General features: G+C 39.9%; 1 protein-coding gene across 5 annotated transcripts in view; it reads right to left on the bottom strand.

Annotated features, from left to right (window-relative positions):
* The window catches only part of RAPGEF4 (Rap guanine nucleotide exchange factor 4), a 227,678-nt gene that overhangs the window by 65,118 nt on the left and 143,774 nt on the right, over nt 1–18,786 (bottom strand). For 3 of the 5 annotated variants that reach the window (XM_073305859.2, XM_073305869.2, XM_073305864.1), the window contains 5 exons: nt 14,007–14,060; nt 13,713–13,819; nt 11,161–11,282; nt 9,453–9,636; nt 326–410 (listed from right to left, as the gene is read on the bottom strand). In XM_073305859.2, the coding sequence (XP_073161960.1) occupies nt 326–410; nt 9,453–9,636; nt 11,161–11,282; nt 13,713–13,819; nt 14,007–14,060 (552 nt within the window). The remainder of the gene's footprint in view (nt 1–325; nt 411–9,452; nt 9,637–11,160; nt 11,283–13,712; nt 13,820–14,006; nt 14,061–18,786) is intronic. The other 2 variants (XM_073305860.2, XM_073305867.2) reach the window with 1 other exon arrangement.

Raw genomic sequence — 18,786 nt, 5'->3', positions numbered from 1 at the left:
AACATGTATTAAATTACATACAGATTTGGGGCCAGACCATGGTTTAAGCCATTGGTCACAAATAAGGGAGATGAGGAAGGGCTATTCAGAAACAGAAGTCCCCAAAAGAATTTTAGCTGACTCAGCTGAAAGTCCACTTCTAGACCTAGAAGTGGCATTGGCAACACACAGTGCCCATGTTTGGTGCCCCAACTATGGGTAGCTTCTTGGCATGGGATGGAAAGAGTCCTGGGACCCTCAACCTCCACCAAAAAGGGCCAACCACTATTCAGCCCTTTTTTGGCAATGAGTTATAAATAAAAAAAACAACAACCAAAACACTTACTGTGGTAGAAAGATGAGATAAGGCCTTAATGTGAAGAAGTTCTTCATATATAATTTCTAGATCATCTACAGTTCTCTGGCCAGGTCTACAAATGAAAGACAAAAACAACAAAATACCAAAAAAAAACCAAACAAACAAACCACCAACCCCCACAAAAACCCACCCCAAAACAAACTCCTAAGGAATAAAGTTTGTAGAATGAGTTGAAGGAGTCAGTTAAGTGCCTTTATATTTCTTAACTATAAAAATAAATTTGCTCTGAATAAGCTTTATATAATAATAAACTCTAACATAACCATTTAAAGTGTTTCTTGTTGGGAAACAAAATGTAACTAACAAGGAAAGAAGAATATTATGTATGCTGTACATTTGAAAGTCATCCTTCAACCTATGTGGCTAATTAGAAATGGACGAGAACCTTAACGCTGTTCTGTGAATATACACTTGGGGGGAAAAAAGGAATAAAAGGAATTTTCTGAGCTATTTTTGCTCCACTTATTGTTCATTATCTTAATATTCCAGTCAACTAATTTCTAGGAAGTATGTTTATGGAATCAGTGAATTTTAGAGTGAATTTTGAATGTGTATATGTGAGTATTTATACTAGAAACCAGGTTCTAAGTGTTATGTATTTCCAGTCAGTAAACAAAATATCATGTGGCCTGTGTGTCCAATCAAAACCAACCCACACAACTTGAATTGTGAATATTGAACACTCACAATAAGCTTCTCATAGATACTCTATAGACCATGAATTAGTCAACAAATGACTTGAACAGAGAATAAATTTTGTAAGTTGCTCAGAGACAATTTGTGAACAAACAAACAAACAAAAAAGCATGACTATGCTAAATCAATCATTTTCTGTGAATTTTCAGCTCTAAAAATTATACAAAACAATATTTACTAAAGAACCTAATGAGCTTTTTCAAGGTGGTGGAAATTTTGCAAAAGCATTTGTACCAATTAAGTGTGGAACAATAAACTTTAATGAAAACATCCTAAAATACAGTGGAAGACTAATATCACTTTTGAAAAAAAGTGTTTTTAACCTTTTTTTAAAAAAAGTGGGAATCAGATGGAGACAGATGTTCTGAAGTAGAGAGTTCTACACCCTAACATCCTCCAGATCAAGAGTTCGATTATGTATGTTCATAGCAATGAAAAGATTCCCAAATGGAGTTAGCTCACAGCACTATTCTTTAGTTTTGTATGTTGATAAGGGCCTCTTTTATTTACTACCTCTACTAGGCCCTACTCTGGTCAATTCATGCTGGAAGCTCCCATTAATATTAATGGCAAACATATTCGATGAGAGAACAATCCCTCCGCAGTGCAATAGCGAAAGAGAGTCTCCACACTGATTGGGGTATTTTGAGTTTCTGGAAAGCACATGTAATTGGGATAATTTTGGGGACATTAACAACTAACACTGAAGTGCTCAGGACTGATGTATGCTAGAGAGGTTACCTTTGAGTAATTCCACACCTAAAGGATACATTAAATTGACTATGATTAAGGGCTGTAGGGACCTCTGAGTATATTCCAACTCCTTTCCCCTCACCAGAACCTCTTAAGTTTAAATGTGCACCACAACCTTATTTTGTACAGGACCATTCCTCTGTGATGTAACTCCACTGAGGCCAATGGAGTTACACCACAGACAAATATGGCACAAAAACTGTTTCACAAACACTTTGGAGCAGTGGTTCTCAACCTTTCCAGACTACTGTACTCCTTTCAGAAGTCTGATTTGTCCTGCATACCCCAAGTTTCACCTCATTTAAAAACTACTTGCTTACAAAATCAGACATAAAAATTCCAAACTGTTACAGCACACAATGGCTGAGAAATTGCTTACTTTCTCATCTTACCATATAGTTAGAAAATAAATCGATTGGAATACATTGTACTTACATTTCAGTGTGATACTTGAGCCTGTTTTTCACTTGTCAGCCTGTCTGAAGCCTGAGCTCCGTCGCCTGGGGCTGAAGCATGTAATAGTTTCAAGCAGCCCCCTGTGGCATGAGGCCCCAGCAATTGCCCTGCTTGCTACCCCCTAACACTAGCCCTGCATTTGCAACCTCCTTAAACCAATCCCGTGACCCCCTCCCAGGGGTCACAACCCCCACATTGAGAAATACTGACCTAGATGGAGACCTCTGTGTACCCCAAAGGTTATACATTCCCCTGGTTGAGGATCACTGCTTTACAGCACCAAATAATTCCACAGTATATGGTATAAATCACAGAAAGCAGTGATACAAATACATTTCGTGGCAAATAAATTATTCAATCATAGGGCCAACATCAGAGGGAGGGAGCAATCAGAAGGTATAAGCAGGGGAGGAAAGCAAGGTTTTAAGATTAGGTTTGAAAAATGGGAGGAAGGTAGGGAGATACAGAAAGCTTGGTCTAGATGGCAGGAGCCGCAGAGAAGTTTTCCACACCAGTATTGAAAACAGTTTAGTGCAGGGTCCTTAACTCTAGCTTTCTGCTACATATGACATCCAAAGTGTTAACAATACAGTTGAATCTTTGAACAGCCCTCTAAGATATGTAACAATGGTGCTTTTTGAAAGAAACTTTTCCAAAAAATATTCAGTACAACAGGAGATGCCAGTATCTAGAGGGTCAGAGAACCACATTAAAAATGAATATATTGCTCTGTAAGTTCTAGGTCTAATCACCTGTTGGAGCAACAGACTAACTAAATCATTTATGAGAGAGATGGGGAGAGATTTGTTGCAGCACCTAGCAATCTTTTCACTCTGGAGTTAGGGTATTTCATTTTTTCCTAAAAAGGAATTGGTTGGAGATGTCTACTGGTAAAAAGTAGTAGTGAAGAGATCATACAAAATATAAGATAAATAGACCTCTCTTGTTTGCCAGGCAAGCTAAATTTTTCATTTGTTCTACATTTACGAATGGCATGTACTTATTATTATTATACAGATGGAAGGACACCTTAGCATAAAGATAGCATGGATGGAATTATGCTTTTCTTACACAGAACAGAATAAATTGTACAGGGAATAACAGAAATTGATTTGGTACTGCTCTGCCTTCTAGTGACGCTTAAAATGTTCACTTTCCCGTTGCAGTTACTGTAAACAATTGGTCAAAATTTTGCTCTCAAGTACAAGAGTGAAGCCCCCACTTGGTTCAGTGGAGATGCATCAGTATAAGTGAGAGTATAACTCAGCCCAATGTGCCCTCTTCAGTAAAACAAGCTCTGTATCCTAAGCTAGTATATAGTGTCTTTCACTGTGTATTCTTCTGCCATAATAAGACAACATGAGGTAAGGCTTTAACAGTTAAAACCGATATATTCTTTAAGTAAGCAATAGTATTAATCACACTTGATGTGTACAAAGCTACATGTCTGGATAAATGAGAAAAGATATACAGTACCTCAATTAAAAAATAACGATTATGTCCAATTGCATGAGATCTCTTCTGAGAAACAGATATATTCTTCTGTCAATGGGTTCATTTGTCTTCCTTTAGCATTACTCAGACTATCACCCATGACATGGGGAGGAGTGGAAATCTATAGTGGATGTACCCAGTCTTTATTTCTGCTTCTCCAGATGTCACATGGAGAGATATTAGGCATCACTGCTTCAGTTAAACCTGTGTGGTGCCCCACTGATATAGATTTGTAGGATCCTGCTGTGTAAAGACCTAGTTTCTGCAGGAGATGCATTCTAGCAGCAATGCCTGGTTACATACAGGATAATAAATGGGGATAGATAGAGAACCAGACTACTCATTAATGGATGGGAGACCTCAGGTGATATTAAGTGATCAATAAATACTGTTCACTGTTTGGGGAATTTATCAAGGTCAGAGACACTGAGCTTCTCTTTACTAGAATGTGGACAAAAATACAGAATTTGCTTAACCATCAAGAAACCATGTATGTGCTGGAAAGGTCACTTACTATTTTTATTACACCTCTGATCCCAAACTTTGAGATGATAAAAACTGAGTTGGGACTAGCTGAGGGCCAGTATAACTTTATTTTACACAAATATAAACATATAAACACATTACAGTGGCAGCTAAAATGAACACAGATTTCATAAAGGTTCATATCTTTTCCGTAATGATTCTAAATATTGAATCTTTCCGTGGTATGCCCTCACAGTGAAAGCAAGACAATAGGTTACTTTTAGCTGTCACTAATATATGTGTGTGTGTGTGTGTGTATGTTTCTCACCATATTATGGAAGAAAGCCATTTATATCTGTCTTCTTGATTCAAGGCTCCTGGACAATTTCCTTAAATTCCATTTTATCACATATTTATCTTGTATTATCATGCAAACCTCAGTAAGGGGGAAGGCAGAAAAATATCTGAATTTTATCTCAGTGTTAATTTTTGATTGATTTCAAGCTAATAGTGAAAAATCCCATTGGCTTATACAGAATCAGAATATGGCCTTTAAGGAAAAAAATCACTATAGTTGTGTCCACTTAAAACCAGGCTGAATTTGGCATTAGAATCAAATTTTTCTGGGGTAAGAGAGTACATTCATGGTGCTATATAAATGGTTGTTAGCAATTACTACATTTATTTTGCTATATATTGTGTCCTCTTCTATTTTCCTTGTACACTATACTTTTATTTTCCTTTCTATAACATGATGCATACCCACCATATTTTTAAAAGTGTGAGCCAAGGTAAGGTCCCCGGGACACAGAGAGTTTATTAGTGATCACGTGTACTTATGAATACTGAGAAGAAATCTGTAGCATAGATTTATTGTTTTAAGAGTCATGCTGCTAACATACTACAACTTAGAGTATAAGACTGCAAAAGAGAATATATATTACTGTATCATCTCCTAAGTTAAATACTACATCTAAGGCTCATTTTTCACCTTATAGACAGACTTCTGTCATTAGTGTCTGGCTTTATACTATATTTATACCATGTTTAATTAGGTCCTACCATCATTCATGCTACAGCTAAACATATTAAACACAAACTAAAAAATATAAAGAAAAAAACCCAACAGTTTCAGGATGTCATTCTCATACTGAAGGATTGAAGAGCTTGCAAGTTAGAGCTATGTTAGACCTAAAATATTTTCCCAAGAACCTACTACAGGTCTCCACCTGTGATAGCAGGCATTGTGAGATAGCAGGGAGCTATGTTTCCAGCTTCAGAAAAAGCTAATTTCACATTCACAATGTATGTGTGTTTTTTTCAAATACCAATAGCAACAAGAGCCTGTCAAAAATTTCCCTGAAGCTCTATTCTGTTTTTTAAACTATAGAACATTCTTTCATAGTTTGACAGTTAAAATGCTGCAGTTAATGTAATAAACAGAGAATTTTTTAAGTTGGCTGTCAAAACAAGCGACACTTTTTACTAGAGAGTTGCAGACTGCGAACAATAGAAAGTACCTTTCAAGGCAACAACTTCATTATACAATCAAATTCTCAAAGTAATTGTCTCATCAAAGAATATTGTCTAATTTGTTTCCTGGTAATTATCTGAGCTTTGCAACCTCTCCGGAAATGGTGACTATTATAAAAGCAGCTGTGTTGGTTTGCAAATTGGGGGTCCTGCTCACGTTGACGCAGAGCCAATGTCCCTGAGGCCCTGACATATCCTTGAACTCCTGGCAGGTGTAGTGCTGTCTAATGAATACTGCTAGGCCTTTGAGGATCCACTGAGGTTTCAAAGGCATTGATACATCTTAGTACGGACAGGATGCCCAACTTCCAGTAAATGTAATGTACAAAAAGTGAGCTGTATAACAGTTGCTAATATGGTACCGTAGGCTGAAAATATGAAATATGTTCTCTCTGTTCTCAACACCTCATGGAATATCCTTAGAGGATTTTCCTAGGGGCTCTGGCCTGTGGAGGTGAAGAGAGGACATATGGAGGCGGAACAGACACTATCCCCAGCAACATTCCCCTACCCTCCTCTGAACTGTCTGGAAGGAGTTAGGGTGATAATTATCATTGATCTTGTCAGTATTAACTTATATCGGTTGTGCTGAGTCCAGTGAAAGCCACCATATGCAGAAGGATTTGGTGGGCACGTAATCATCGTAGTCCATGGGAACACTTCTACAGAAGCCATGCAACCATCAGGTGGTGAGGGGCTAGGAAGTGGTGCAAAAGAATGTGTCAATAGCAGAGATGGTTCTGGTCTCCACCATTCTCAGGTAGTCCCTGAGTTTGATAGGTCAACTCCCATCTATTCATGGATTTGAGGAGTTCTGCTCCCCATCTCCATGGAAAACAGATAGGAAAACTCCATGAGTGAAAAATGCTGAGTTTCACTGACCCTAGATAGGTTTGCAGAAGCATCGGGCTCATGGCTTGGCTTTCCTTTAGTGTGTGACACAGGGAAAGCTCCTTTGATTTTCAGTGCAGTAGTGACCTCCAGCATTAACAAAAATGGAAGCTATCTATTTTAAAGTACTGTCACACTAGAAATCATCTTCTACAAGACCAAGTATCTGATTTCAATGCTTATACTTCTTGAAATTCAATATTTTTATTAACCATTTATTGTTGTTATTCATGTTGTGCTCAAAACTGTGCTAACTGCTTCACATACGTATAATAAGACTGGCCCCTGTGCCAAAGAGCATTCTAAACAGACAACACAGAGACAAGAGAGGAGGAGGAGGGAAAGGATGAAGAACAGAAATAGAACAAGAGCAATGCACACCAGGTTTGTATAATTTTTGGCGGTGCCCAGAAAGGGTCCAAGTCCTGCCCCCACACACCTGCCTTGTAAGCCAATATACATATTTTTAAATAATGTAAAAATGGATTGGAAACAGTAAGCATTTAACAGTTTCCCTATATTGCACGGTGTGTGGGGATGCAGGGGCATACGGGCTCTGGGGTGTGGGAGGGGGGTTAAGGCTAGGGCAGAGGGTTGGAGTGTGGGGGGATGAGGGCTCTGACTGGGGTGAGGATGAGGGTTTGGGAGGGGGCTCAGGGCTAGGGCAGAGGGTTGGGGAGCAGGGGGAGTGAGAGCAATGGCCGGGGGTGCGGACTCTGGGGTGGGGTCGGGGATGAGGAGTTTAGGGTGCAGGCAGGCTGCCCCAGGACTGGAGCCAGAGGAGGACTCTCCCCAGCCCTCTCCCCACGAGCAGCACGGAGCTCCTGTCCCAGCCAGCCAGGCTCGCCGAGAGGGGTGCTAAAGGGGGCAATTGCCCAGGGGCCAGGGCGATTTAAAAGGGCCCCAGGGCCCTGGCCGCTGCAGCTCTCCCGGCTCTGGGGGAAAGCGTCACTTGATTCAAAGATGTTTTTGATATGCCCCATGCAGGTTCCAGGGTGGCTGAGGCAGCAGAGTAGCAAATACCATTGTCTCAGCCGTCCCGGAACCTGCATGGGGCATAACAAAAGCGTCTTTGAATCAAGAATCAAGACACTCACCCCACATCACCAGCCTACCGCAGTGCTGTGTGCGCACTGCCCAGCGCCGGGGGCGTGGGGGAGAGGAGAGAAGAGGACAATGCGCCCAGTCACCAAGTGGCCTGACTGGTGAAGGGTCAGCGCCCGGGGGGCGGGGGACGGCGGGCTGCCATCACGTCACGTGTGCTGCCTCCCTCCGCAGACAGCAGCAGCTGCCTTAGCCCGTCCCGCTCCCTTGTAGCTGGAGTGGTGGAGCAGTGCGCGTGGGCGCAGCGTGAAAGGAGCCAGCCAGTGGCTGGCGAGGGAGCACAGCGCGGGGAGTGGCAGCCAGCCGCTGCCGAGGGCGCAGGGACACTCCGCGGGAGGAGCGCGGGGCCGGTGGACGGGGCTGGGGGAGAGGCCTGGACCTGAACATTGGTGGAGCCGGGCCCACGTGCTCTGAATATTGGTGGAGCCTGGGCACCACGGGCCCATATAACCCACCGCATAAGAACAAGAGGACTCTTTTGTCGAATAGTTCTATCGTATTCACACAATTTTTTAGGAGGAAAACGGTCATGCTACATTATAGGCCCAGGTCAGTTCCCACAAATGCAAAAAGAATTTTGCCAATGATCTCAAAGGAGGCAGGATCTCTTGTGTGCATATCTTTCTTGAACTGACCTTTATGAAATCAGAAGTTCACTTGAAAAAATTATTCTCAGTGCACTTAAAAGCCAATGAAACCTATCATAACCAGTCACCAAAATTCATGTGCCTCATAAAGGGGTCTTTAAATAAAGGTTGAATAAACTTTGTATTGGAAGCTTTGTGGTCACTACAAATTGAGTATTTAAGACATAGCATTGCCTACGGGAGGAGGACCTTAGTGAGGGTTTCACTGTACCTGGAGTATATTAATAAAAACATGGACTGAACCAATGGTTTTGAAACAGAAGTTTAGCCTGGTGGGTATGAAGGCAAGACCTCTTTATGTGACCCAGGTTCAGAATATTTAAAAATATATATTGATTGTATAACAATAAAAAGCATATCCATAAACCATAGTCATGGAAAGTTTAATATTTTGCTAGTAAACACAATAAGCCAAATTAATCCCGGATATAACTCTAGTGAAGACAATGAAGTTCTACCACAGATGAATTTGGCTGAACGACTGCTACTTAACATTACAGGTAAGAAACCATCTGCTGTGTTGATATCTTAACATTCCGTTTATTTTTAATGGTTGACAGCTAGCTGAGGGGCATACCAGCTCTGAGAGCGTTAAACGTAGCAGTATTCTGAAATTGCATATTCTCTTATTCCTGTGAAGAGTGGCAGCAGAAATAAAAGTTCGACATGCTGTACTTCCCACAGAGGTGAACACAGTGATTATTTACAGACCTGGCTGCTCATCTTGAATTCGCAGCCCAACTTATAAACAGTGATATGGGCTAAAACTGGATGGATTTTACAAGACACTTTTACATTCTGTACAGTTTCAATGGACCGATGCTGAAATGGAGTAATCAGACAAAAGGAAGCCTATCAATATGCCACAGCTCCCTCATAGTTTCTCTTGTTATATGGAGAAAAAGGCTTGCAGAATTATAAAGATTTTTTCAGAGGCCAGAGGCATGAACCACAGGAATTGGCTATATATTTGGGCCAAAATTTTAACCCCACTGTGTTGCAAAGTTCAGGGGTGTTGAGACTGATCTAAAATATTAACCTATTAATCTGCTTACGGTTTTCTGAGAATCATCCTCATATGGGCATCTGGACCAATCTGAGATAGCAAAAGCAGAGTATCCTGCAGCTCCTCATCACATTCTTTCTTCTCTTCCTCAGTTGGCATTGGGGCATCTTCATGCTCATCATCCAAAAATCGATAAAACAAGTATTTGTCTTGGAAATGGTGTTCTTGATCCACTGAAAGCAACATCATTGACATCAGGTATCAGTATTAAACTCTCCTCATTAAAAAGGAACCTTCACAGAAATGGTGTATTATGTGGTGTGGGGCAGAGACATAATAGTTTAACAAGTAAGAGAAAATGGCAGAGAAATACCAAGAGAGTGAATTGCCCTTATTCTTTCTGATACACGTTAATAGTTCGTACAAAACTGCAGGTCTAGGAAATTTTCCTTAATTTTGCACTACAAATGCTTTCTAAAAGGATTCTATATTTGTAGCTTTCCCTCACACCTTTTTTTCCCAAAGCAATTCATTCAAGTGAAACTGTCCACACTGGACCAATAATTGTATTAATAACAACTCTATTTAAACAAAGCTGTTCTAACAAGACCCTCTAATATGATTTCCTTACCCAGTTGGTGTGGCCAAGGCCTAAAGGTAATATACTAAGAAGTATCTAAATTCCTTCTAAGCTACTCTAACAACCTGAAGGCTACTGTGTATATTGGCAGGGCCAATTTCACTGGCACAGACACTAGTGGAAGGCCTCTGAGAGCAGAATGTCTGCCAAGATAACATTACAATGGGGGAAAACAGGCACCCACAATCTCCCCTCCAAGCAAGCAGGCAGTTCCACTCCAAATGTGGGAAATGCTGATTTAACAGGGGGAATGGCTAGAGTGGTAAGGTGCTGTGCTGATTCATAGCATCCATGCAGCAAACACTGCAGGTTCTGTGTAGCCCTTGTCAGAAGTTAGAGCTGTAATCCCTCTCAGGGAAGGGCAGTGGAGAAAACACTCTGCCCTCCTACAGGGATGAATCCTCTCTGGAGTGCAAGGGACAAAGGAGGTAGATGGAGGTGCAGTTTGGAAGTTCAGTGATTTGCACACACAAAACCTCGGACACTGAACCTGATCTGAAAGGGTTTGTGATGTTAAAGAAGGGGAAGGGTGTTGTATAAAAATCCATTTCCACAGATAACCTACAATGGTATATGTAAAGGCTGGGGAAAAAAACAGATAAACCCAAACCAAAATCTAGATCTGAACATTAGGATGTTTGAGATCCAGATCTGAAATTTTTTAAGTGGTCCTTATAACTGGCCAACCCAAAAACATGGATCCAAACACCTGGAAACATCTGGATCCAGGTCGCAATGCTGTAGCTCAGGCCCACCTCTATTTAAAATCCATTACTTTAATGTCATTGTGCCAGCACATCTCATGGGTTTTTTTTCTGTGTATACAAAGATGACTATATAATCACACTAACTGTGAACTGTGAATAAACACTAATAACATAATTAGAATTCCTGCCACCATGAGATTGCAATTTAACATTTCCCTGAGTTACAAAGACATGTTGGCGGAATGCTGCAGTCAACACTGCTGAATTTACCCTAATCAATTAAGACGCAATCTGCTGTGTTCCTAATGGGATCACAATCCCTTCTCTTTTCATGAAGGAGGCCCATAAAGACTTTGATGGGAGGCATTTCCAACATGTTAGCTGGCATCTGACAAAGAAGTTTATCTTACCATGGTTCAGAACACCTTCCTCCAGCAATACTTGCCACATGCCCACAGCCTGTGTTCGTGAATGAACACAAGGACTTTGTTGCATCATCCAGTCGACCAGTTCTGTTCCTACACAACATTGCCTGAGGGTCAAAAAATCATATTAAAACAGGTCAGTAAAAGGAGATTGCTTAAAGTATCTGTCAAGAGTAGCAGTATCAACAAACTGCATCAGCAGGACTAGTCAGACCCCATTATAGAAAAAACAATGCTGAAGTATTGTTATAATGTACTGGTAAAGGACTATATCTTTTTTATATCTGTAAATAATAAATAATAACAACACCTAACTCTTATACAGTGCTTTTCATTAGTAGATCTCCCAAGCACTTTACAAAGGTGGTCAGTATTATGATCCCATTTTACAAGTGGGGAAATTGAAGAGCCATGCACATTTGAGGTACTAGCTAATTAACAGCAACAACAATTTTTAGCCTAGTTAATGTAACTTTAGATACTATTCTTATTCACATAAATATCCAATTCTTTTTACACTTACTACATTTCTTTTAGCAGTAAATTTCACAGATTTATCTTACACTGTAGCCACATCTTTCTATAATTTTCCTGAGAAACAAACTAACTCAGCATTTCAAGGCCCACTCAGAACAGAGTTCCAAACTCCATGTACACAGTGACTAAGAAAGCTTTCTACAAATTATCAGGCATTAAAAAAAAAAGGGGGGGGGGAATATGCTTTACTCCAGTAGATATCAAATGTAACAAGTTTAATATGAGACAGTTGGTTGATAAAGGGCACTTGTTGCCTTTGAATGGGGCCAGTCTCACATTTTGCAGGGCCCTCGGTGAAGACAGATATATTAGGCCTCAAGCACTTGGCTAACCAATGGAGCCCAAACAGGAGAAGCTGAAGAGAGATTATTAAAATGGTGCTCCACAATCTGCATTAGTTCTCTGATCACTACTGGATTTTCTGGTATTGAGCTAAAAAGCCTTTTGAGGAATTTTCCTTACACTCTTCTCTAGGACCCCCCATGCTAGCTGTAATTATCTAACAGATCATGTCTGACACATCCCATGTATAAGCTCCTGTGCTGGAGGAAAACCCTTCTCAACAGCAGTCCCAAGGCTCTGGAATAGCCCCCCCAAAGAAGATCAGAAAGACCCTGGCTCTATCTTCAGATATAAAGGCCTACTCTTTGTCATAACAACAGATAAAGCAACAGAGCAGAAGAAACCCCAGCAGCATAATTAAAGCTAGAAAAGCTCATAAATAACCACATACAAAACAGAAAATGTCTGGTCCATCTGGACAAATCTCACTATTCTACAGTTCATGTACAGCTTCTAGATATGAAGGTGATGGGGCTACTGAAATGCTCGTATTTAGGTTAGAGAGTGACTTATTTTTGAAGACTTGCTGTAGGTGTATCCCAATTCAATCACAAGAAAAAATATTTCTCATCTTAGAGATTTGTCCCCATGACATAAACAGCACTCACTTTGACACAGTTCTATAGCACTGGTAGTCTTTATTCAAGAGGCCGAAGAACAGAATAGCAGGTGTTTTTTGCTTAAGGTAAATTGGCAGAGTCGTATGGAGGAGCTTCCACAGCACTGACCTGCATGCACTGTGCATGCTGCCAAGATATCTCACGTATAAGTTTTCTGAAATAAGGAACTATAACCTCAGAAACTCATGTTGATATAACCATTCAGATAAACACAAGTATTCCAAATTTCTCACTGGTTTATAATACATCAAATTAATGTCAGTCACTTTTAGACTGAAATCTAGTGGAAAAGTATCTCTCTGAAAAAGTAGATCAGTGATACACTGATTAACTAAAGTGGAAGTACTTAGAGATTGTAAACCACTTTCTGTATACTCAGAATCATGTATGAATCATTTAGATTAAATATTAAACAGTAAAGCTACTCAAATGTTTCTTAATCCAGCAAGACAATACAATGAAGAATCATTTATAGTTCTAGACTTTCAACGCCTATCTTGCCAGTGTCACAAAAGTCCCCTGTCAGCAAGACAGTGCTGCCACCAAAAGGAAGATTAGAAAGACAGACTATCAACTGAAAAGTTTAATTTCAAATAGACCTGAGAATTTATATGATGTGAGAACCGCATTTCACCTTGTGAACTTTCAGAACTCCACATTGAACAAAATGGGTGCAGCTCTTTTGGGATCAATACAGTAGCATAGTGTTTTAATGAGATTTTCATTCATTATTTAGTGACACACCAAAAGACCTGAATCTATATTTTCACCCTGATGTGTAAAATATTTCAGCTAACCGTAAGATTAACTTTTATGGGGGTTTTATATGTATGCTTCATTCATAATCAATTTCCAGTCAAATTACCTAGAAAGGATTTACCAAGCACATTAAACACTGCATAACACCCAGAAACAAATATCATCCCAGAATAATTTCAGACCTTTTGAGACCTGCAGGCATGGTAAGACATAAATCACAAGTCAGAGGATGATAAATGTAAAAGATCCAAGACCTTTACGCAATCGGCTCACACACACCTGTAAGTCTTCAGATGATATTTACGATCTCTTATCATATGAGGTGCTCGGGAAAGAATTGCATTGCGTAAAATCTTTCCAGCTCTGAGGATCTTTTCTGATGGCACCTTGTTGAAGATGAAGAATAAAGGGAACAAAATGAACGGATGTTAAACATTTTTAATATCTGACTATACAGCTTGCTAAAAGAAAAAATACTACCCAAACTCCCATAAAATAAAAGCCTCTGCACAAATGGTCAATTGTGAAGAACACTAAAATAGTGACAATAAGTCTAATCTATGTCCACATTACCTGTGTAATAGTTTTAGCAGGACGAAGTGGAATGTGAGGTTCAATGAGAGGTGTCTGAAAAATAAAATTTAAATGAAACAAATAAAAAAAAACCAAGAAAAAAAAAGCTTAAAAATGATTAATTCATTAAAACTAAAAGGATGAACAATGTAAGGAACAATGCTTAGGGCCAAGCTCTGCTCCTGGATGTGTGTGGAAGATTTCTAGTAAAGTATGGAAATCACATACAGGCATCCCAAAGAAGAACTTTAGTGGTTAGCACTTTAAAACAAATTACATGAAATGTGAAGATGTATAAACAGTTATTTACTCTTTAGGGTTTTTAAAATGTAACAAAGGGCTTAATGATCATCATAAGAGTTCAAAAGCCAAGCCTAAAGGCAGTTAGGCACCAACTCTCACTATTGTGATGTTTCTAGGCTTAGGTGCAAGATTGCTTCAGGGGAAACACAGAGGCTCCAGCTACACGTGATGGACTCTGCCTCTCAGCCCACAGAACTGGTTGTAAAGAAATAAACAAAGGGGTCTTGTAAAGAAATAAAGGGGGCTTCTGAGTTCCAAGGGCAGTCTCTTCCCTTAGCTACTTTCTCTGATAAACTCACATGAGACAGGATGAGAAATGGGAATGGAGAAGAAGATACATTCCCACTGAGGAGGGGCTTTGCAGTTCAGAGAGCAGAGAGTGACCAGATCTTATTTTAGCTTCTCTGCTTTACAGGAGCACACAGATATGTCTAGGTATCAATGGATTCCTCTGGTAAAAAGGGTGGTAGAAGCACCAGAGATGAGAAGGTGTCAGAGTAATAAGGGAAGAGGAAAGAAGACAGAAAATCCTGAAACAGGACGAAGGAAGTGGAGAAGGTACTGGGAGAAAGAGAGTGAGAGAGAGAGAGAAGAAGAGGAAAGAAATGGGGAAAAGCATGAAGAGAATGAGGAAAAAAGGAGAAAGAAAGATAAGAATAAAAAATGGGAAGCAAATCTCAGAAAAACACAGATACAAAATTAGGAAAGCCACCAGGACTGAAAATGATGGAAGAAGGATGAGGAAAAAAAATAAGTGAGACCCAGCAACTACCTCTAAGTGGCAGGAAAATCCTTTGTTTTGTAAGGACAGGTAGTTAAATGACTCAGATATCTGAAGTTATATCAGGGATGAATCTGGGGGGAGTCCTGTATAAGATTAAGGGCCAGACTGTACCACAAGGACATGGCTCACAGAAGGGACAGCATGCTGCTGACTCAGGGAGACACAATTGCCTCCCTGCTCCCTACTTACTCCACAGAAGCTAGTAATTTGCTGCTGGCCTATACTATCACCAACTTACACATCTCCTTCCTCTCGTACCAGCTCAGCTCCTTTGGCCAGCAGACTTTGGCCAGCAGAGAGAGAGAAAGACCTACCTACCCTAAGCACAGGGAACAGGAAGATTCTCCTACAATAAGTTGGAGGGGTGGTAGGAAGCATTAGGAGGCTCAGGAAAGTCTGTGGGAAAGAAAGGTCCAGGGAAGTGTAGCAAGGGATCAAAGTTGCTGGACCATCTCTACTTACCACAGAGTGCCTAGCCTTGGACCCAGAGTAGAGGGAGGGTATGGATTCCTTACAATGTTACTAAGGTATCCAGAAACCCCCTTCGATGAGGGGCAGAAGGGCTACTGAGCCTGGAGTAAGGCGGCAGACCCAGTGAAAGGTTGATGAATGTCTGTTTTGTTGTGTTGGACGTCTGTTTGTTAACTCCAGATGGTAGACTCTTCCAAAGGGCTAACTCACCTCAGTAATCCACTAGTGCTGAGAGCTGAAGGACTACTAAGCGAGACGGCAAGTCAACCAGAGTGGGGAAACGGAGGCAAGCACATGACTAGAAGTTAAGGGAGGTAAGTGATCTAGTCACACAGGCCCACTAATCAAAAACTATTTCAGTCACTTCCATAGAGGTGGAAAACATTGCAAGTTCAACTTTAATTATGGTTATATCTTACAACAAGCCCTTGCAAAGGTAAATTAATAAAATGAAATTGGGTTTGTATATTTTTCTCCCATTGATAAGACTAAAACATTTGTCAAAAGAGTTGGGTCAAATTATACACACTTTCTACTTTTAAAAAATAAATCTATCCAATGTAAATTCTGGGCATTTCCCCCCTTATTTTCTACACAATGTATATTTGTAGTAGGATCAAAGGCATGTTTGATATGGTCTAATTTTTTGTTTTGGAGAGAGAAACCAGTAAATACATACATACATACATACATACATAAAACAGTTTTTGTTTTAAACTAACCAGATTCTTTTTTTCAGATTTTTCAGTTCAGTCATTGAATTGAAGAATCAATTATTAGCTTAGCTCAATTTATGAATGAATAAGGATTTGGAAACTCAGCAACACAAAAGCAGAATCAAATAAAGGAATGAGGAGGGGTCATAATTTACACCGTCAGATTTCAAGGTTGGGAACGTGACTCAAATTAGGAAGAAATAAAATAAAATCCACTGAATCATATTTTCCCCATGACCTAGTCCAGTCCATCTTTGTAAAAAAAACAAACAACAACATGCTGTATTTATTGGAGTTAAACGTGGCATTTGAGATTACCAGCAAGAAAAGAACAAAACCATCAAAGAGCAACCTCGGGTATTTCTGCTAATGTCCATAGGTGAGTCAACAACATCTCATGATCAACAAATGATAGATCTAATAATATCAGCACTGATCCCTGATCTTTATCACTACTCCAAGAAATCTTGGACCCTGTCAAATTCCAAAACTTAATAATAGAAACTAACCAAGAGTCCAAAGAATAGAAGAACTAGAGCTACAACTATTCAAAGACTGGAATAGCAGGAGAAAAGCAGTGCATCCGATGAAGTGAGCTGTAGCTCACGAAAGCTTATGCTCAAATAAATTGGTTAGTCTCTAAGGTGCCACAAGTACTCCTTTTCTTTTTGCGAATACAGACTAACACGGCTGTTACTCTGAAACCTGTCTTTGAATATAGCTATAGACCCTCTTGCACCCAAGCACCTTCTCCTGGACCACTGCCCACACAGACCACAATGGTTCTCAGACAAGGACCTGTAACTGGAAAAGCAGGAAGGAAGAAAACTTCAGCACTGGTAGCGGAAAACACAGTCTGGTACAAGTTCAGACACAAACTGTTTCTACAAACTTATTGCACTGCCAGCAAGACAGCAAAATTACACCTCACACAAACCTTCTGGACCATAAATCACTTCACATTGTCCTGCAGTGTTTGTAACCCAAACACTGCAATGCATGACACCCAGAAGCAATAACTAACTATAAACTAAACAAAAATGAAATTGACTAATTAAAATTGTAAGGACTAGGAATCTGCCATTAACTTGCTTTGTGACCATAGGCAAATTACATGTCTCTAATGATACTTATCTACCTTTGCAAAGTGCTTGAGAACTACAGTTTAAAAAGCTGCTAGAGGATACTTAGCATTATTTTAAAATCTATTTTTATTGTTGAATCTTAGCAAACAGCAAAAAAAACACAGCATAAATGGTGCAAATTTAATTAGTTTAAACATTGTTTGCATCTTCATTTAAGTTTATTAAGAGCACAGGGAGGAATACTTGTCCCTTTAAATACCTGAAGTGCAATCTATGCAGCAAACTTATATTAGAATGTTAAATTAGACAGGCATTACTTAGCATTTTGCACTGTCTCCTTGACAAACCATAACATGATTCAGCCATTACCAAAAATGATACTTTACTGCAAATGTCAAAGGGAAAAAAGAATATTGAAGCAGAATATGACCAGTGTACCAAAAACTTGCGAACATAGCTAATGATGTCTTATTTTCCTGTCATTTTTCTACTTCCCTGCTACAGTGAAGCAGCTGTGGTAACTACACTGAATGCATTGAATAAAATGTCCCTGAATGCTAATTCCACTGAGAATGCACCGGATAGTCTGATAGAGGCATACTGTTGTCATGGACAGTCTCAACTAGGAGATGTGATTAATTTGTCTGCCACAGCATTTGTTTTTACCTTAAGGAAGAATCATGAAACTTTTTTCCACTGTATCTCACTAACATTGCTGTGTTTTCTTGATCTCTGCAGCACTATTAATGACAAACTGGTTTACCTGATATCATTTACATCTCCAAAAGCAATATATGGTACTGCAGATGAAAAATCAAAGTTATAAATAAGGCAGAGTTTTTTTTTTAAAGAATCACTTCCCAAACATGTTTTGGTTTATAACAAATATTCAAAATATTGGCCTTGGCAAACTAAAATAAAGTTATTGTTTAACCATCTACTAAAGGATTCTTCTTGGGTTCTTTGGACACCCACCACCTATATACCTACCTCCTCACCCCCTCTGTAAGAGGCATGTGTGGGGAGAAGTGGGCATGGATGAGGCACCCCATACCCTGGCAATCCCTAGATACCAGAACTGCCCCTCGAACTTTAGGGAGATGGATATAAGTTTGAGCAGGCTCATGCCAAGGATTGGCCTGATGCCTTGCTGCACCAAGGAGCATCAAGAGATTAAGGAGAGGAGGAGTCAAGGGGTGAAATTCTGGACCTACTGAAATCAGTGGCAAAACTTCCATTGACTTTCCTAGGGCCAGGATAGCACCTAAGGTGATATAAGGCCACCCTTGCTTCCTGGGCTCTCCCGCTACATTGGCCAGCAAAACTTCTCTGTCTGTAAAATGGGGATAATGATAATTAATCACCTTTGTTTTTGAGATCTAGGGATCAAAAACACTATCAATAAATCATCGACATCAGTG

This window comes from Lepidochelys kempii, chromosome 11, assembly GCF_965140285.1.
Source record: "Lepidochelys kempii isolate rLepKem1 chromosome 11, rLepKem1.hap1, whole genome shotgun sequence".
Lineage (NCBI taxonomy): Eukaryota > Metazoa > Chordata > Testudines > Cheloniidae > Lepidochelys > Lepidochelys kempii.
This window is presented reverse-complemented; position numbering and strand designations above follow the sequence as displayed.